At 46.4% G+C, this 20,906-nt stretch overlaps 2 protein-coding genes across 9 annotated transcripts in view; one reads left to right on the top strand and one right to left on the bottom strand.

Moving 5' to 3' along the window:
- SYN1 (synapsin I) overlaps positions 1–11,321 on the top strand; it is an 87,410-nt gene extending 76,089 nt beyond the window's left edge. The window contains exons 9-13 of one of the 4 annotated variants that reach the window (XM_075185509.1): positions 7,373–7,475; positions 7,943–8,086; positions 8,582–8,642; positions 8,765–9,425; positions 10,186–11,321. In XM_075185509.1, coding sequence (XP_075041610.1) covers positions 7,373–7,475; positions 7,943–8,086; positions 8,582–8,642; positions 8,765–9,425; positions 10,186–10,213 — 997 coding nt within the window. In that variant the 3' untranslated portion in view covers positions 10,214–11,321. Of the gene's footprint in view, positions 1–7,372; positions 7,476–7,942; positions 8,087–8,581; positions 8,643–8,764; positions 9,461–10,147 lie in introns of all 4 variants that reach the window. The other 3 variants (XM_075185508.1, XM_075185511.1, XM_075185510.1) reach the window with 3 other exon arrangements.
- Positions 11,322–16,554: 5,233 nt separating this feature from the next.
- The window catches only part of ARAF (A-Raf proto-oncogene, serine/threonine kinase), a 56,081-nt gene continuing 51,729 nt past the window's right edge, over positions 16,555–20,906 (bottom strand). For all 5 annotated transcript variants that reach the window (XM_075185506.1, XM_075185503.1, XM_075185505.1 and 2 more), the window contains 4 exons: positions 20,732–20,850; positions 20,498–20,629; positions 19,286–19,420; positions 16,555–17,851 (listed from right to left, as the gene is read on the bottom strand). In XM_075185506.1, the coding sequence (XP_075041607.1) occupies positions 17,711–17,851; positions 19,286–19,420; positions 20,498–20,629; positions 20,732–20,850 (527 nt within the window). In that variant the 3' untranslated portion in view covers positions 16,555–17,710. The remainder of the gene's footprint in view (positions 17,852–19,285; positions 19,421–20,497; positions 20,630–20,731; positions 20,851–20,906) is intronic.

Below are 20,906 nucleotides of genomic sequence, written 5' to 3'. Positions count from 1 at the left end.
TCCATCTCCCAGACAGGTACAGTACTAACGTCCCATCACTGTGATAAGCGGAGGTCACGCAGGTATATACGTCCCATCTCCCAGACAGGTACAGTACTAACGTCCCATCAGTGTGATAAGCGGAGGTCACGCAGGTATATACGTCCCATCTCCCAGACAGGTACAGTACTAACGTCCCATCACTGTGATAAGCGGAGGTCACGCAGGTATATACGTCCCATCTCCCAGACAGGTGCAGTACTAACGTCCCATCACTGTGATAAGCGGAGGTCACGCAGGTATATACGTCCCATCTCCCAGACAGGTACAGTACTAACGTCCCATCAGTGTGATAAGCTGAGGTCACGCAAGTATATACGTCCCATCTCCCAGACAGGTACAGTACTAACGTCCCATCACTGTGATAAGCTGAGGTCACACAGGTATATACGTCCCATCTCCCAGACAGGTACAGTACTAACGTCCCATCACTGTGATAAGCTGAGGTCACGCAGGTATATACGTCCCATCTCCCAGACAGGTACAGTACTAACGTCCCGTCACTGTGATAAGCTGAGGTCACACAGGTATATACGTCCCATCTCCCAGACAGGTACAGTACTAACGTCCCATCACTGTGATAAGCTGAGGTCACACAGGTATATACGTCCCATCTCCCAGACAGGTGCAGTACTAACGTCCCATCACTGTGATAAGCTGAGGTCACACAGGTATATACGTCCCATCTCCCAGACAGGTGCAGTACTAACGTCCCATCACTGTGATAAGCTGAGGTCACACAGGTATATACGTCCCATCTCCCAGACAGGTACAGTACTAACGTCCCATCACTGTGATAAGCTGAGGTCACACAGGTATATACGTCCCATCTCCCAGACAGGTACAGTACTAACGTCCCATCAGTGTGATAAGCTGAGGTCACACAGGTATATACGTCCCATCTCCCAGACAGGTACAGTACTAACGTCCCATCATTGTGATAAGCTGAGGTCACACAGGTATATACGTCCCATCTCCCAGACAGGTACAGTACTAACGTCCCATCACTGTGATAAGCGGAGGTCACGCAGGTATATACGTCCCATCTCCCAGACAGGTACAGTACTAACGTCCCATCACTGTGATAAGCGGAGGTCACGCAGGTATATACGTCCCATCTCCCAGACAGGTACAGTACTAACGTCCCATCACTGTGATAAGCGGAGGTCACACAGGTATATACGTCCCATCTCCCAGACAGGTACAGTACTAACGTCCCGTCACTGTGATAAGCGGAGGTCACGCAGGTATATACGTCCCATCTCCCAGACAGGTACAGTACTAACGTCCCATCACTGTGATAAGCTGAGGTCACGCAGGTATATACGTCCCATCTCAAAGACAGGTACAGTACTAACGTCCCATCACTGTGATAAGCGGAGGTCACGCAGGTATATACGTCCCATCTCCCAGACAGGTACAGTACTAACGTCCCGTCACTGTGATAAGCTGAGGTCACACAGGTATATACGTCCCATCTCCCAGACAGGTACAGTACTAACGTCCCATCACTGTGATAAGCTGAGGTCACGCAGGTATATACGTCCCATCTCCCAGACAGGTACAGTACTAACGTCCCATCACTGTGATAAGCTGATGTCACGCAGGGATATACGTCCCATCTCCCAGACAGGTGCAGTACTAACGTCCCATCACTGTGATAAGCGGAGGTCACGCAGGTATATACGTCCCATCTCCCAGACAGGTACAGTACTAACATCCCATCACTGTGATAAGCTGAGGTCACGCAGGTATATACGTCCCATCTCCCAGACAGGTACAGTACTAACGTCCCATCACTGTGATAAGCTGAGGTCACACAGGTATATACGTCCCATCTCCCAGACAGGTACAGTACTAACATCCCATCAGTGTGATAAGCGGAGGTCACACAGGTATATACGTCCCATCTCCCAGACAGGTACAGTACTAACGTCCCATCACTGTGATAAGCGGAGGTCACACAGGTATATACGTCCCATCTCCCAGACAGGTACAGTACTAACGTCCCATCACTGTGATAAGCTGAGGTCACGCAGGTATATACGTCCCATCTCCCAGACAGGTACAGTACTAACGTCCCGTCACTGTGATAAGCGGAGGTCACACAGGTATATACGTCCCATCTCCCAGACAGGTACAGTACTAACGTCCCATCACTGTGATAAGCGGAGGTCACACAGGTATATACGTCCCATCTCCCAGACAGGTACAGTACTAACGTCCCATCACTGTGATAAGCTGAGGTCACGCAGGTATATACGTCCCATCTCCCAGACAGGTACAGTACTAACGTCCCGTCACTGTGATAAGCTGAGGTCACACAGGTATATACGTCCCATCTCCCAGACAGGTACAGTACTAACGTCCCATCACTGTGATAAGCGGAGGTCACACAGGTATATACGTCCCATCTCCCAGACAGGTACAGTACTAACGTCCCCATCACTGTGATAAGCTGAGGTCACGCAGGTATATACGTCCCATCTCCCAGACAGGTACAGTACTAACGTCCCGTCACTGTGATAAGCTGAGCTCACACAGGTATATACGTCCCATCTCCCAGACAGGTACAGTACTAACGTCCCATCACTGTGATAAGCGGAGGTCACGCAGGTATATACGTCCCATCTCCCAGACAGGTACAGTACTAACGTCCCATCACTGTGATAAGCTGAGGTCACGCAGGTATATACGTCCCATCTCCCAGACAGGTACAGTACTAACATCCCATCAGTGTGATAAGCGGAGGTCACACAGGTATATACGTCCCATCTCCCAGACAGGTACAGTACTAACGTCCCATCACTGTGATAAGCTGATGTCACGCAGGTATATACGTCCCATCTCCCAGACAGGTACAGTACTAACGTCCCGTCACTGTGATAAGCGGAGGTCACGCAGGTATATACGTCCCATCTCCCAGACAGGTACAGTACTAACGTCCCGTCACTGTGATAAGCGGAGGTCACACAGGTATATACGTCCCATCTCCCAGACAGGTACAGTACTAACGTCCCATCACTGTGATAAGCTGAGGTCACGCAGGTATATACGTCCCATCTCCCAGATACGTACAGTACTAACGTCCCATCACTGTGATAAGCTGAGGTCACGCAGGTATATACGTCCCATCTCCCAGACAGGTACAGTACTAACATCCATCAGTGTGATAAGCTGAGGTCACGCAGGTATATACGTCCCATCTCCCAGACAGGTACAGTACTAACATCCCATCAGTGTGATAAGCTGAGGTCACACAGGTATATACGTCCCATCTCCCAGACAGGTACAGTACTAACGTCCCATCACTGTGATAAGCTGATGTCACGCAGGTATATACGTCCCATCTCCCAGACAGGTACAGTACTAACGTCCCGTCACTGTGATAAGCGGAGGTCACGCAGGTATATACGTCCCATCTCCCAGACAGGTACAGTACTAACGTCCCGTCACTGTGATAAGCTGAGGTCACACAGGTATATACGTCCCATCTCCCAGACAGGTACAGTACTAACGTCCCATCACTGTGATAAGCGGAGGTCACGCAGGTATATACGTCCCATCTCCCAGACAGGTACAGTACTAACGTCCCGTCACTGTGATAAGCTGAGGTCAAGCAGGTATATACGTCCCATTTCCCAGACAGGTACAGTACTAACGTCCCATCACTGTGATAAGCGGAGGTCACGCAGGTATATACGTCCCATCTCCCAGACAGGTACAGTACTAACGTCCCATCACTGTGATAAGCGGAGGTCACACAGGTATATACGTCCCATCTCCCAGACAGGTACAGTACTAACGTCCCATCACTGTGATAAGCGGAGGTCACACAGGTATATACGTCCCATCTCCCAGACAGGTACAGTACTAACGTCCCATCACTGTGATAAGCTGAGGTCACGCAGGTATATACGTCCCATCTCCCAGACAGGTACAGTACTAACGTCCCGTCACTGTGATAAGCTGAGGTCACGCAGGTATATACGTCCCATCTCCCAGATACGTACAGTACTAACGTCCCATCACTGTGATAAGCTGAGGTCACGCAGGTATATACGTCCCATCTCCCAGACAGGTACAGTACTAACATCCCATCAGTGTGATAAGCTGAGGTCACGCAGGTATATACGTCCCATCTCCCAGACAGGAAACAGTACTAACATCCCATCAGTGTGATAAGCTGAGGTCACACAGGTATATACGTCCCATCTCCCAGACAGGTACAGTACTAACGTCCCATCACTGTGATAAGCTGATGTCACGCAGGTATATACGTCCCCATCTCCCAGACAGGTACAGTACTAACGTCCCGTCACTGTGATAAGCGGAGGTCACGCAGGTATATACGTCCCATCTCCCAGACAGGTACAGTACTAACGTCCCATCACTGTGATAAGCTGAGGTCACACAGGTATATACGTCCCATCTCCCAGACAGGTACAGTACTAACGTCCCATCACTGTGATAAGCGGAGGTCACGCAGGTATATACGTCCCATCTCCCAGACAGGTACAGTACTAACGTCCCGTCACTGTGATAAGCGGAGGTCACACAGGTATATACGTCCCATCTCCCAGACAGGTACAGTACTAACGTCCCGTCACTGTGATAAGCTGAGGTCAAGCAGGTATATACGTCCCATCTCCCAGACAGGTACAGTACTAACGTCCCATCACTGTGATAAGCGGAGGTCACGCAGGTATATACGTCCCATCTCCCAGACAGGTACAGTACTAACGTCCCATCACTGTGATAAGCGTGAGGTCACACAGGTATATACGTCCCATCTCCCAGACAGGTACAGTACTAACGTCCCATCACTGTGATAAGCTGAGGTCACGCAGGTATATACGTCCCATCTCCCAGACAGGTACAGTACTAACGTCCCATCACTGTGATAAGCTGAGGTCACACAGGTATATACGTCCCATCTCCCAGACAGGTACAGTACTAACGTCCCATCACTGTGATAAGCTGAGGTCACGCAGGTATATACGTCCCATCTCCGAGACAGGTACAGTACTAACGTCCCATCACTGTGATAAGCTGAGGTCACACAGGTATATACGTCCCATCTCAAAGACAGGTACAGTACTAACGTCCCATCACTGTGATAAGCGGAGGTCACGCAGGTATATACGTCCCATCTCCCAGACAGGTACAGTACTAACGTCCCATCACTGTGATAAGCTGAGGTCACGCAGGTATATACGTCCCATCTCCCAGACAGGTACAGTACTAACGTCCCATCACTGTGATAAGCGGAGGTCACGCAGGTATATACGTCCCATCTCGCTCTGCAGTCTGTTTTTTGCATTTCCACAAGTCCACACATCATCCTGCGCAAGCGTCTGCTCGTCCGCAACTGCTAACTTGTTCTCCAAACCTACGCGCTTTTGCAGGAATGTAAGCACGCTGTACCACCAGAGTTAGTGGACGGGGCACTTGCTAGTTCACCTCTACATTGCAGTGTATAAATAAAGCTGCCCAGTGTTTCTGTGTATTATCCCAGCAGGCACATAAAAATACATTTGTACCCTTGTATCACAGCATGGTTTGTCCAAGTGCATATTTGCTGGATTTACTCCTAAGTCTGTTGCATAACAGTGCCCCCTGCTGGCCATTTTAATGTCCACAAGGATTTGTACGTTTCACATCATTATTTTTGGCTGAAATTATGTTTGACGGAAGACTCTCAATCATCCTAAGAAACGTACCCTGGTGCTTTACGCTCCATATTTACACCATTTATCTTGCTTACATTTCCATGTATAGAGTAGGCCTTATTCTAGGGCTCAGAGCATGCTGGGACTTGTAGTTCTACACACTTGGCGAGCCACAGGTCATCTACCTTTGCTCTAAGCTCTGTGTACTTTTACCCTGGGGTACTATGGAGCAGATTTTCGCATCAGAGCTGCTGCGTGCGGACTGTCTAATGAGGTCCATTCCGGGAGGTGACAGATTCCAGAACAGTAATCGCTTAATAAATAACTTTTTCTTCCACCACCGCTTCCCATAGACGTCACTCTGACCCACCGATTTTCTGCTTGAACTAACCTCGTTTCTGTTAGTTAATCAATATAAAAGTCTTGTTGTAGATCAGTCTGTTAATTGGGCTTAAGGAGCTGAGGCAAAAAGTCAGAGTTTTGTTTGGGAACAGGCAAATATTTCCCCCTCTCGTGCAGTGAAGAGCCCTGTTGGCGGGATAGCTCACCCTGGGGTGAGCGTGCCAAGTGTACAGGCATACCTGCTCGTCAGGGGTAGATTATATATATATATATATATATATATATATACACACACAAGTTAACCCGTGCATGATACTCATGCATTCTAGTCAAATCAAGAACTTAAGGTCTTAAAAAGGTTCTTGTCATGCATTTGGGCCTAGCCCAGGCCTCCTCAGGGGAAGAGCGTTACTTCCCGACGCAAGCGCCCTTTTTAATGTGTTCATGAGGTAAAATTACCTCACGAAAATGAGTTTGACCCCTCAACTCGTAAATTTAGCCTTTACTACCCCTCCCACGGGGGGAAGGGGGGGATGATGGAAGTTAACTGACTTGACTATTCTAATTTTTTTGTCAAATAATGTCAGTATACCAAATTTCAGGTCAATTGGATGAGCCCTTTCTGAGAAAATAGTTTTTTCCACACACACACACACTAACGCACGCCTCTACACATGTGTGTTCATGAGGTAAAATTACCTCACGAAAATGAGTTTGAGCCCTACCAAATTTCAGCCCTTTTTGATTTTTTTTTCCCCACACACACTAAGAATTTAGTAGGTCAGTGTATAACTCTGCCCAGCAGGTGGCGCTGCAACTTGGTTTTTTTTTTTCCACACACAGACGCCACTAAGAATTTATATATTAGATGGGCAGGGGGTGACATCTAAAGGTTCTGCTGAAAACTAGAATGAAGGACCATCAGCGGGACCTCTCCCACACGCTGAAATTGAGGCTTCTAAGGCCAGGTACCCACTGGCGTTGCGGGAACATTTTTCAACACCAGTAAAAACAGGAGTGTAAACGTATGTCAAAGACATTGGTTTCAGCATTTTCACTAGCACTTGGAGCCCACTGTAGGCTCTCACAACGCGTTTGTTCGCAGTTAGTGCTTGCGGATAGAACAAGATGTGTTCTGAGAAACGGAAAGCTACCGCAAACACCAGTCACAGTTGTAGCGGATGTGGTGGCGGAAGAATAAAGGCTTCTAGGTCACCCTGTTCTTCTAGCGTTAAAACCGCTAGTAAAGTAATGAAGGTAACGCCAGTAGAACGCAGTACATCAACGTAACAGCGATCTATAACTTTTGTGTCTTCCAGATACAAGCTGTGGGTGGACACTTGCTCTGAGATATTTGGAGGTCTGGATATCTGCGCTGTGGAAGCTCTGCACGGGAAAGACGGGAAAGATCACATTATAGAGGTGAGCGCTGCGTCTCAGGGGCTCTGCTATGGGTCTACATAGGTGCCTCATTCTCCATCAGCCAGTCAACTTTCTCCTTTCTCACCCCATTCAAAATCAATGTACCCCATGCCAACTTCAGCGCTCATTGTACTCGTATCTGAACAAGCGCTTAATGGTATTATACTGTATATATTGTAAGATTATTTGCCACTGTGTTGCTGGAAAGATGTGTTATCAGTAAAACCTTGGATTGTTTTAAGCTCTTTCACTGGTAAACCTCTGTATTAACTCTCTATTGTGAGCAAAGAGTACAGTTCTCTCACTTTCATTGGTGAGATGAAAAGTTGGTGGCAACTTATTTGTTTTTTTATCATAGCATTTTTTAAGTCATCCTCTCTTTTGAACCAACTACTTTCCTTCCTGGGCTCAAGGTACAAGATTTAAATAAATAAATCCCTTTCTTCTTGGTTTTCTCTCTCACCCAGGTCGTGGGCTCCTCTATGCCTCTAATCGGAGACCAGCAGGAAGAGGACCGGCTGCTGATCACAGATCTGGTGGTCAGTAAGATGGCCCAGTTTCTTCAATGCACCTCATCTCCGAGCCGTTCCATGCACGGACCTCAGCCACAGGTATTTGAGGGAGACAACCCGCTCAATAAATTTACCAACTGCACAAAGTGCAGGACCGCAGTGTGCAAAGTGCTTGTCTGACTAGTCCATTCCAAGATGTAAACCCTCTTCCTGGTCCTCAGAACTCCTCCGGTAAATAAGTAGGCGTCTGGCTTTGTGGATACGCCATTGCCCTTATTTATTTCCTCGCCTCCGTTCATGAGAGTGAGGGGGACATCATAACCGTCTTTATTACATCTGGCTCTTTTGTGTGTTTGAATCTTTCATTACATTGGTTGAATTGTGTTTAGAAATGCTCTTTAACCACAAAAGCGGAAGGTGCTTAATGTTTATTGTTAAAAGTGTAAGACGTGTCCCAAGTTCTGGGACCTTGTGATGATAGATAAAAAAAAACAAAAAAAAACTGTGCGCTGTCTCGCCAAGCAAGGACCAAGTCTGCCCTCTCCATCCCTCTACCTTATTTAAATATCTTTGTGATCTTTTTTTTCTTCATAGGCTCAAGTCGTTCACTCTCGATCTGCGACTCCCGTTCAGCAACAGAGACCCCCTCCACAAGGTAAGGACCTTTCCATGTAGAATCGCCTTTTTTGTAACATATTGTCTATTAAAATGACCTCCAGCAGCCGACGCCTCAAGTAACAGCATGGATTACTTCAATACGATTATCGTTTGTCTTAGGAGGGCCTCCGGCAGCCCAGGTTCCTCAGCGACAAGGACCTCCCTCGCAGCCGAGGCCTCCACCACAAGGACAACAGCTTCAGGGTTTAGGACCTCAGCCATCGCAACACCCACCAAACCTCCCCAGTCCAGGAGCACAACAACGGCAAATCATCCCCCAGCAGCAGCAGCAGCAGCAGCCACCCCCCCAGCAGATTAGGCCCCAACAAGCTTCACCCCGACAATCTCAATCCCCCCAAAGGCAGCCAAGCCCTCAAGGTGCACAGTCACCCCAACGCCAGCAGCAGATCCCTCCCATGCCAGCAGGTCCAAAGCCAATGGGTGTCCAGCCCCCTCAACCTCGGCAACCTGGCCCTCCTAGACAGCCAGTTCCTGCAGGGCCCCAGCAGAAACCCCCACCTCCAGTCCATCAACAACAGCAGCACGGCATCCGCCAACCGGGACAGCAACCACCACTGCAGCAACGGCAGTCCGCTCCCGGCGGCCCCCAACAACAGCCGCCTCAGCAGCAGCACCAACCGCCACAGCGACCCATGACCCAGCAGCCCAGGCCTAACCCTCAAGCACCTGGGCAGGGTCCGTCGCGTCCCGGTGGGCCCCAAAAGCCTCAGCTGGCTCAGAAGCCGGGCCCAGAGCTACCCCCACCCCAGCCGCAGCTGAAGTAAGAGCCCTCGAGGTTCTGGGTGGGCCACACAGGTTTCAGCTTCATATACTACCTTTTTGCATGCCTTTTGTTGCATGCTGCTTAAGTGAGGTAGACACAGCTTTTCAGAGACGGAGCCACCTTGCGCTCATACTTATTTATGGTTTTCTGTACTTGGCCCTGTTGGGTCTCGATGGCAGCTCCCAGGTTACACGGGACACCTAAAACAGGCAGGTTTTTAAAATTAGGATGCAAGATTTAGTGCTGTCTGGCGGGTTCAGTGGGTGAACGAGATTGATCATGTTTTAGGATTTAAGGACACTTGATTTCAAGGATCAGAATGTAGAAGGTGTCCGAGACTTGTGGATATTTTAGTGTGAATGATTAATAGTGCATGACTTTAACTGATCATTATCTCTCTCTCCCTCCTCCTCCAACACACTCCTCCTCTACCTCCCCCTGATACAACCCACATATATAACACATCCCCTCCCTCGTTTCTTGTGTCCCATGTCCTTATATATCTCCTAAACCTTCTGTTCTCCTAATTCTTCTCTCCTCCATGTCTTCTCAACACCATTGTTTATCTTTCCACACATTCCTGCTCTCCCTCGATCTTCTCTGGTCTCCATCTTTATAAAAAAAAAAACCCATCCTTTCAATTTTGAAATCTCCATTATCCTCCCATCCCACTTCCCATTTGTCCTCATCATTGGCCATCACCTCACATTGTTCTCCAGTAAGTCCCAATCCCTTACCAGCTCCTTCACCCTTGCAGACTCACCAGCTCCACGTTCCAGCCTTAGTCACGATGAGGTGAAAGCCGAAACCATCCGCAACCTGAGGAAATCCTTCGCCAGTCTCTTCTCAGACTGAAGGGGGTCTTTCGGGAATCATTAATCCCCTCCGAACCACGTCACACCTTCTCCCAACCCAACATTGCGGCTCTTGTGTCTAATCCCGCTCCCTCACCTGTGTGCACGGCTTAATCTACTCCCGAAAACTGCCAAATGAAGAGGTAGATACGGAGAGACCGATCATAAAATCACGGGAGGAAGAGAGAGAACTCTAGAGTCTATATACCATATATAAATAATTTATACATATATATTCTGTAATACCGGAGCAAAGAGCTCTCGCAATGGTAGAATGCTGAGGGCCTTTTTTAGATGGTCAAGGACAACGAATGTCAGGACGACAGTCACCCTGGGGAACCGATAGAGGAGTTCTATCGGGGAACCTCGTTGGGGGCCTGTGATTGTGTGCCAGTCTTCTGTTTGTGTAAATATATATGTATACAAATATATATTCATGGATATTAATATATTGAACCCTGTAACAGTAAAAGTTAAGTTAATTTTGTTTGTTTGTCTGTTCTCTCTACCGTCACTTCTCTGCGCTTCTCCCAGCTTCTCTCTTTATCTATCCCTCCTGCTTCTGTCTTACGCTCCTTTCCTTTTGACCTGTGATGTGTTGCTCCCTTCCCGGCTGTGATCCAATTGGCAGATATTTTGTTGACATCCAAATGAAGGGGCATAGCTTCAGTCTCCAGCATTGTCTTCTTCCCTCCCCCTTTTTGAGCCTGGTTGGACCCCAATCCCCTGTTTCTTCCGCTTTGTGTTTCCATCCATCCCAGGTCTAATTTCGTGTGACAGTAACACTATTGTAACGTGTGTAACTTAAGCTTTCTGTGGGGTACTATCGTGATATGATTGTTAGTAAGCAAAACCATGTTCTTAGTATTCAGAGTAATATATTATGACTATATTAAAAGAACTTATTCTATTACCTGCACAGAGCAGGAGCCATGAGATGTGTGTGTAACGTTTGTCAGCGTTTGTGTGAAAATGTGAACCCCAAAAAGGGGCAAGAAAATGTGATTTGTCCAAATTAAACGATTCTCTGAAAGCAAAATGGTGGCACTGTGTAGTTATTGAGAGCATCGGAGACAGACGCTATTGTACTACATACACTGAAAACAATGACTTATTGTGAAAAGTTAGATATGAAACCAGGTAAGAAATAGTTCTGTAGCAGCCTCGCTGCGATTTATTGGTTTAAATCTGGGACTTGGGGGCGGATCCTCAGACATACATGACAGTGGGCACGGAGCAACCAAAAAGTAATTTCAAAAATAATTAAATGGAATTATTCTCACAACCAAGGAAAAAGGAAAAAAATGCCTTTCACCCTCACATATAAAAATGTTTATGTCAATTGTATCTTAAGTTAAATCAGCAAACCTTGTATAGAATGAGATGGTGAAAGGGTTTAAAAGAATGAATATAAAGCGAGATTAGCCGTGTATACATATCCTTAATAATAATAATATATAATATTTAGATTAAGGACAACGTTTGGCCAGGAGAACGTCTCACCAATGTTCACATGCTGTACTTATTACAAGAGGTAAGTACATCCCAAATATATTGTGTTGTATATATCACTAACTCCCCCCCTCCCTAGAGCAGGCCTGTCCAACCTGCGGCCCTTCAGGTGTTGTGAAACTACAAGCCCCAGCATGCTTTTCTGGTAGACAACCAGTTGATAGCTGGAAGGGCATGCTGGGACTTGTAGTTTCACAACATCTGGAGGGCCGCAGGTTGGACAGGCCTGCCCTAGAGGATAAAATAAATCACTTAACACTGGGTGTGCAGTGACATTGGACTACAAAATATCATGTCTAGATTGGAGGTAGGTAATCTGACTGGCCGACTGTTGAAGAACTAGTAGTCCCAGAATGCAATGCAGCATGTGGATGGCAGAGTATGCTGGGACTAGTAGTTACATAGCAGCTCTAAAGCCACATGTTGCCCTGATATAGATGATGCCATATTCTGCCGTTATCCACTGTAGCTCCAGCAATAATCGGAAACGTAATCTTACACTACACAGACAGGGGGCAGTCTTGTCCTGAAGGGGGTTAGGGACAGACAAGGACCTTGGGTAAACATTTTTAGGTGTGTTTGACCATGGTCTTATCTCCAATCACAGAAGAGCAGGGAATGAAGTGAGTGGAGTTAAGAATGCATTCTAATCCTTTAATTGGATACGTGCTAAAAGCAGCACAGAGTATTTCAATTCAGCCAACTCCTATGTGTACATTGATAGGCAAGTGTGAAGGGGGAGGGGGTCCAATAGGAGCATTTAAACATTAACTACCAGAGCACACACGTCTATGTGAAACCATTTCATAGCTTCACCTTGGTGTTATTCTGATTTTAAAATCAGCACTGATAACTTGTAGTAATACTGACATGCCAGGTTAGCAGGATTTACCATTGCACGTGATCAATCCCCCCCCCCCCCCCCCTGCAATATGTCAACCGCTCACTGAAGGCGTGAAGCCTCCAGGTGTGCATGGTGCCTCCAATACAATTCGAGAACACAGGGATCATATCGCCGCTGTGTTGTGACGCTACGGTTGCTGAGAACCGAATAACCAGCAGGAGAGACGATGGCACAATCACCACATCCTGCCAACTACAGCACCACCTAACCCCCTAGACTGATCAGATACAGTTCTGTGGCTTATTCTATTGCCGTTGTCACGATTACACTGGGAAAGTGGACGTATACCTGTGAGCAGTTCCTGCTACTGAGCAAAGAGACACGGAGTCTAACCAGGGACCCCCGCAAGGAGGTTTGGTCTTAGCTGCGCGAGACACACAGGTCCTGGCACGTAGACAGTCGCCAGCGACGGAGCTGGAGTTACGAAGAGTAGCTAGTAGACCAGCCTGGCGAGTACCAGGAGATCCAAATGAAGGCAGAAATGTGAAGCAGGAGAATGGTCGAGGAAGACGAGGTCAAGCCAGGAATGGCGCCTGACAGCAGTCTTTGTCCTTGTCCAAGTCCGCTTCTTGAGACAGACTGTATGGCAGTATCCAGTGAGCAACTGATATATCATGTCAACAAGAATAAAGTAAAACCCTCTCACAGAAGAACAAAAATATTTCACTTCTGTCCATAACTTTGATGTGCTCTATGCATTGGATACCATTCTATCCAGAGAAAGCCTGTTGTATCGCAGGCCAATGAGCAAAGTTGCGCTCAGAAGACATGGCTGAAATGCACAGATGTCAGAAAGATACAAGTTACAGGAGGGTATCTACAAACAGGGTCACGTGGACAATCCCCCCCCCCCCTTTCTCTTAAGGGAGAGGGGGAGAGAGACTATTTGGGGCAATATTTGGACACGAGGCTTAAACTGGGTACACACTACAGGTTTTTCACTCGATAAACGACCATTAGGTCAGATATCTTATTGGTGTGTACGCTCCCACGATCATGTTTTATCGTACCAAAGCACATTGTGTCGTCATTTGATTTTATAAATGGACTAAAAACCTCTCTAACGACGGAAGAATGTTGTTCCAATCCTGCACCGTGTATGTACTCAGGACCGGCAGTCTCCATAAATCTCCATAGGGTGTACAAAGTCAGGATCTTTACAGCCGATGGTTCTTACAGATGAAGAGCACAGATCTGACGGTAAGTCGTGTACAGTGTGTACACAGGAATCGGCTGATTGGGACTTTCAGTCGTTGGTAAACTTGTTACAGATATCTCATTAGGAGCCGTGTACCCAGCTTTAAGCAGAGGATAAAAACAGTTTATTATTTTGATTGCCCCCCCAAGTGGCCGGATCAAGGTCAGATTTCACCATACACATGTGGACGAACCTTTGAGGTCTGGCCAATTAGATACTTCTAAATGAAATGTGGAATTGGGAGCGGTGGTTGTTTTGGACCCATAACTACTGTGATTGTGGCCAATCTGATATAAAATAAGCTCATTGAGTATCCAAATAACAGTGTTTGTGGCACATCTACTCTCTATACAGTTCTGCCACCTTGGGAGACGTTTGAAGTTTTACGAAGTTGTATCTGAAAAAGTCAAAAAGTTGTATTTTAAACGTGTTTCCAGTGGCCTTTTATCATTCTGATCTCCTGCCGCCAAATACATCCACTAGCGATAATATCACAATGTATCACCAACCAAGGCTGTATCCTAGTACACCATGTGGTAGGCTCTGCTGATGAGTCATAGATTACCAGGCTCTGATTAAGGGGAAGCTGCACGATCTGGCTCTGTGATAATAGCAACAATGGTACATCAGAACTATCCTTTACAACAAATATGGTAATAAAATGGTGACTTCAGAGAATATCCCACAGGCAAATATACTACGAAGTCTGAAAATATATCTTTTTTACTTTCCCATATTACAATCCCTAATAGACTCATATGAAGCTCCAAAGTTGCCGGCTCCTTAGTGTTCGGCCGTTCCACGGGACGTATAATGTCCTATATACTGGAAAATAAGCATCGTGGGTCTGTAGATCAGAGGCCCTTGGTCATTATCCTTAGATGAATGTTTATAAAATGTTTTTTCTTATAGATAAAACTGGGTACACTCTGTATAAATCCACATTTGTTGACCCAAGGAGACTACTTTGTAAATAGAATCCCTATCATGTCTTTAACAGTTGGTTAGATACACTTTTTAGTAGACTGTATCTAGCAGCTATCCGACATTTTAGTGTGCACCTTCAGGCCAGTGGGTAGCTGTAAGCAGTCCTGCGAGTCAAATGCCAGAGGTCTATATTGATATTTGGTCTTTAAACTGCATCAGTGTGTAAATGGATGCAGGGTCATAACATAGTGATCAACAGTCCTTAAACTTGTTGCAGTTTTCTTTTCCGGCGCACAAGGTTAGGTCAGTAAAACCACGTGGCATTCATTCGGATATTTGCCTGGGTGTGAAAATATGTCCCACGTCCATGGTACTGTGGCCGATAAGGTTAATGACGGGTACACTTTCCATCGGTGCCTCGCTATTATGTCACTAACCACATAGAGATATTGCTCAAACTAACGGACTGCCTATACGTGGTCCATTATAGACTACACCAAATTTTTTCATCCAACCTCAAGCTGAGCTGGTGCCACTGGCAAGGAGAGTTGGGTACACTTTACCAATGTCCACAGCCGTTGCGATGGCGCCACCCTGCAGTGCCGAACACTTTTCCAATCGGAATCACTTGCCGTCAGCTTGGAGCTCCCATCGGAGATCTCCAGCGCCGTGTTGAACGCAAGACTGTTTATTTTACAATTGGTTTCTCATAATTTCGGATTTTCTTTGTAGGGCTTCTCCATGTCAGAATAGTGGTAACCGTAAAAATGATTACCACCGGGCAAGGAGAGGTCGGCTTCCTTCATATATTCTGGCCATGCCATAAAATTGAGCCGTTGCGAAGGGAAGCGTTTGCTACGGTCACCCATATAACTCTTGCGCAAGTCCCCTACTCTCTCTCCAAAGAGCAATAGTTACGTAATTGGACGTATACTGATGAGAGCTGCTATCAAAATTTGGTGCTCTCAAGACCTCCCAAGGCCCCACCAGGCACTGAGCCTACGGCCCCAGGTACTTCCTGCTGTATTGTCAGATGTGTTTGTTACAGCTTGTAACACTTGTACAAAATGCTGCTGAAATATTACTGATAGCGGTCTCTTTAATTGTATTGTTTTTATCTTATTACTGCGATTAAGGGTAATGTTGGGAAGAATGCACCATGCGGCTGTAATAAAAATATATATATATATATATATATATATATATATATATATATATATATATATATATATATATATATATATCAACTAATTTTATTCCGTCAGTGAATAAAATATATTCCTGATATTGATGATGACGATGATGACCATCAATTTAATTCCCCTACACCACCAGTAGAGGTCATTAGGTCTTAATAAAGGCTGTAGGGTTGGTAGTTGGTCCCATACATCATCATCAACATTTATTTATATAGCGCCAGCAAATTCCGTAGCGCACACCACAAGTTCTATGCCTCCCACTTGCGCCTAACATACACGTATGCTATCGAACACGGAAGCAATACCAAAATATAGTCTCATTCTCTACTGCAATACAGAAGGACTGCTTGTTTCCTTTCAAAATACATAATCCATACATAGGGTAATATGTAAGTAAATTTACACAACATCAACAGGCTTTCTTCAATTCTTATACTGAGGACAATTTAAATTACAAGGCAGGTAAACTAGAAAAGCTCATTCATCATTATCGGGTAACTGTAGGAAGATACGAAAAGACCACACCACATTTTCTTGTTTTTTTTTTTTACACCAAACTTATTTTATTTTATTTAAAACTATATATATTACACATCCTTATGTTCAAATGTATTTTTAAGATCTGTGTGTATTTTCCCACACCTTACAGTTTCATTAACGCCACGAGGTTTCTCAAGCATCACCAGGCTTAAATTAACCCTCTCGTCACCAACGGCACCGATCTGCGCAGGAGAAGGCGAGCACCTAGAGACCGATGCTCGAAGAATTTCCTTAAAATTGATTTACAAAAAAGGAAAAAAAAAACAACTCCCCAAAAATCAATGAAAACGGTTGCTGAAGATTCCTCGAGAGAAGCAAAATCAGGCACATTTTAGGCAATAAATATTTTCATCTTGTACTAAAAAGACGAATCATGGCTTGCACGTGTAGGAAATTAAACATTCCTGAACACCAGTCTGTAAAAATTACAATGCGACATTGATTTTTGCGCCAGAAAACGGTCTCTAGCAATCATTTAAAAAGTAAATGCTAACGGGGTAGGTCGTATACACTGATTTCCTAATAAAAAAAAATAAAATAATAATTTTGTACTGGATAAACCACTTGGGTAGATTTCAAAGTCACAATTTTAGAAAGGCACCAAATGTCACAAGTCTTTCCTGAAATATTTAGGGATGCGCACATTATACTTGTCAAGGTATCACTACGAATCACCGCTCTTAACGTGCGTCACATGACAAGCGGACCACACACGGTCACGTCATCAGAGGCATGGACGAGGAACAAAGATCTCCAGGCTATCCCCCCCCCCCATCCCCCCACACCTCGGTGGACCATCTAAAAAAACAGCTTTCCTAGTCCTCGATAATCTGACTCCTCCTCAGGTCGGGTCCTGTACGAAGGAGCTGGATAAACCGGCAAATCTAGAGGATGACTCCAGATAGACAATGCCCAAACAGAGGAGCAGATTGGAAGAGATCTCAAGGTAAGAAGAGTATGTAGTCAGGAGGCGTAGAGAGGCAGAGCCGGGACAGTTAAGCGACATTGAGCGTGAAATTGTACCAAGAAGAGAGACCACACCGAAGGACAGCTTATTCATTTCCCGTTTCATATGAGAGACACCAAAACCGGAGATAACGGCTGCCGCAGGGGGAGCTGATAAACCGTGGACAGAGCACGTTGTCCGGTCACTGAGGCACGAGGCGGAAGGTGTGAATCAGGAAGGGGTTGAGGTCCTCAGAGTTGACCGCTCGGTGCAGCGATGGTTCAGAAGCACTGCGCTCTAGTTTAGGGAGGGCTCGCTGGAGCAACTCAATGGAAGAGAGAATCTAGGTCGGGGGAAAAAAAAAAGGAGAATTCAGAAATTGAGGAAGTTATTCTGTAAACATAGGATAAATAATAATGGACAGTAATAAAAGTGTTCCTAGAGTGGAGGAAGACAAGGAACCAATATAACTTAGAATCGAAAAAAAGGGGGGGAAAACCGCACCAGGTAATCCATGTGTTTCCTCAATTATATGTGTATCAATCTAGCCTCAATGGCATTATCCATACATCTTGAGGATCGGTGCACCCGATCATTGAATTACTATAGAACTTAGTAGAAGGAGAAAAAGAAATGATCAAATGGGGCACTCAGGATGGACCATCCTGAGTGCCCCATTTGATCATTTCATTTTCTCCTTCTACTAAGGAACCAATATAGAAATATTGTCCGTCACTTCCCTCGGAACCAGCGACCTCACAGACGATTCCATTCAAGACCATTTTAGGATAAGCACATAATACACTCCTCACTCCCCCCCTCTCCACCAATGATCGCCGCCTCTCTTCCACGCTCATTACCTCCTCTCACTACCGCCCTCAAGACTTCTCCTGGCTCTCTGCTACTCTTCAAGGTTTCCGAAGGGCTCTCAAACTCATTTCTTAAAGTCTACCAGCTCTCCTCCTAACCCCCTCCTGCTGCCCCCTTCACAAGGACTCGCCCTCTGTGCCACCCGTTTGTCTACCTGTCCTCTCTAGACTGTAAGCTCTGACAAGCAGCATCCTATTCCATCGTGTCCTCCTTTCCCTCTGTGTCTTCTCCTCAGTCAGTGGCTCTGCCCCCAGTTTGCTGCGACCATCGTCCGGGGCAGAGGGTCAGCTTGCTGCGATGTGATCACTATTCTGCCCCTCTCCTCCTGTTAAAGGACGACACTATTCCCTGCACCTCATCGCTGCTGGTTTGGCTATTAGTAGCTGTACAGTGCACAGCACGGTTATGTCTATATTGTATTGACCTGTAATGTTCTCTACCATTTAAATGGAGGAAGAGAGAAGAGTTTAGTCTGGAGCCCGAGACAAGGGCATCACTGTTTCCAGCAGATCATCATCAATCGGTTGTGTGTAATAAACCATTTATTCATATTTTAAATATTATTTTGTAGAAGTCTCATTTCTACTATGTCATATTTTATAACCAATAATACACCTGATTTGTAAACATTACATTAACTATTAACACCTTATTCCTCACTCCCAGACTTTGTATTTGTCGAATGTAAATATTATCAGGTGAAAATGTAATAATATTCGTGCTGCAGGGATTGTCTTAGGTGCTATAAAAAGGGGTTACAAAGTCAGCTTTCTTTTAGAATCATTGTTTTGGTCTCTGCCCTGTACACTGTAGGGACCAAGAGCTCCAAACGATGAAGAAAGGTGACCCGATGGCAATACCTTGTGTCTTCAGACACTTCTATTTAGGACATGTGACTGCAGCTCACCTGGGGGAAGAGCGGCCTCTCCTCCCTCTTGAATTTCAGGCAGTTCACTAGAAGTCTCTTCATGGCTTTGGGACAGTTATTGGACACTTTGCTGAGGTCAGGACTGAGGTATCCGCGGCCAACCATGAAAATAATCTGCGGACAGGAAGACAGCGTTACAAAGTGATCGCACAGACTCCGACCTCTCTCAGCCGTGTCATGCGCGAAGACACGATCCCCCCTAAAGTGCCTAACATAAGACTTCAGGCTGTAAAATGCAAAGTAACTACAGCAGTAATATCACATTCTGGAGCAACATTACATCCAGCTGACTAAACCTGTAGGGAGCATTTTATTCTCTCATTACTTCTCCAGAAACAACCTCCGAAGGTAACTCCACCCTAATGTCTAACAGACGAGGCTTCCCAGCAGCTTAGCAGTAATTTCACACAGTAGCGAAAGTTATTTTGTTGTCTGGGCCAATGATTACGAGTGCAGGACACCCATGCGGTAGGATCACCACCAAGATACTTAGTGCTTCAGTAAGGACATCAGTTTCCTAGTAAATCGAAACTGGCATTTGCAAAAGGATCGGTGGCACGATCTAGCCCAACCCTACAATTCAGTATATACCCTGCATGCAAAAAGGTGTATTGTCTAACTGAGGGCGAGCGAGGGCGAAGGTGGGGCCAAGGCAAGCGATGGCGCAAGGGCGAGCGAGCTAACGAGAGGGCGCGGGAGGGAGAGCGAGCGGGCGGGCGCGGGAGGGAGGGGGTGAGGGGGAGCGCGAGGGTGGGGTGGAGCGCGAGAGAGAGGGGTGGGGAGCGCGAGAGAGAGGGGTGGGGAGCGCGAGAGAGAGGGGTGGGGAGCGCGAGAGAGAGGGGTGGGGCGCGAGAGAGAGGGGGGTGGGGCGCGAGAATTTCCCCAATATAAAATGTATTATTTTTCTTTACAAAAATGAATGCAGTTGGTTTGCCCAATCTCACACACAGAAACACACCCACAACGCACTGGTATGGCCAGATAAATGACGTCCATTTCTATTACAGAATTGTTACTGCGCCGCACAGGGTTGGTGTTGGCTACAGACTCTACCATGACTTATGGTTACACAACTTGCGGCTGGGATTCTGATTGCCGTCTCACTGCAACTGTAATTCCAACTGCAGCTCCACCCGTCTCTGGGTCAGGACCCCACCTTGTGGTCTAGTCCCCGATTCACCCGCTTCTCACCTGGTCTCTGTTGCTTATATTTGCATAGGGTAATAATCCAGCCATCAGCTCGTACAGAACCACCCCGTAAGCGTAGACGTCGGACTGGAAGCTGTAAGGACTGTTCTCCTGCATCCTGATCACCTCTGGGGCCTAGGAGAGATTAAGAACAGCAGCGACGAGGTAATTATAAAACATCATCACGTGCAATAAACGGGACACAGAGCCTAACGGTAAGTGGACTGGGGAACCTACCATCCATAGGATGGAACCACTAAGTTGCTCCACCTGCTGAGAACCGCTCCACCGCGTCTTTACCGTGGCCAAACCAAAGTCCCCGATCTTCACGGTAAGTCCCTCGTGAAGGAAGATGTCTTCGGGTGTGGTTAAGGAAGAAATGTAACAATGCATCTATGTAAAACACCAACCC

This window comes from Mixophyes fleayi, chromosome 9, assembly GCF_038048845.1.
Source record: "Mixophyes fleayi isolate aMixFle1 chromosome 9, aMixFle1.hap1, whole genome shotgun sequence".
In the NCBI taxonomy this organism is placed as follows: Eukaryota; Metazoa; Chordata; class Amphibia; order Anura; family Limnodynastidae; genus Mixophyes; species Mixophyes fleayi.
The sequence above is the reverse complement of the archived record's forward strand: the minus strand, read 5'-3'. Positions and strand labels throughout refer to the sequence as shown.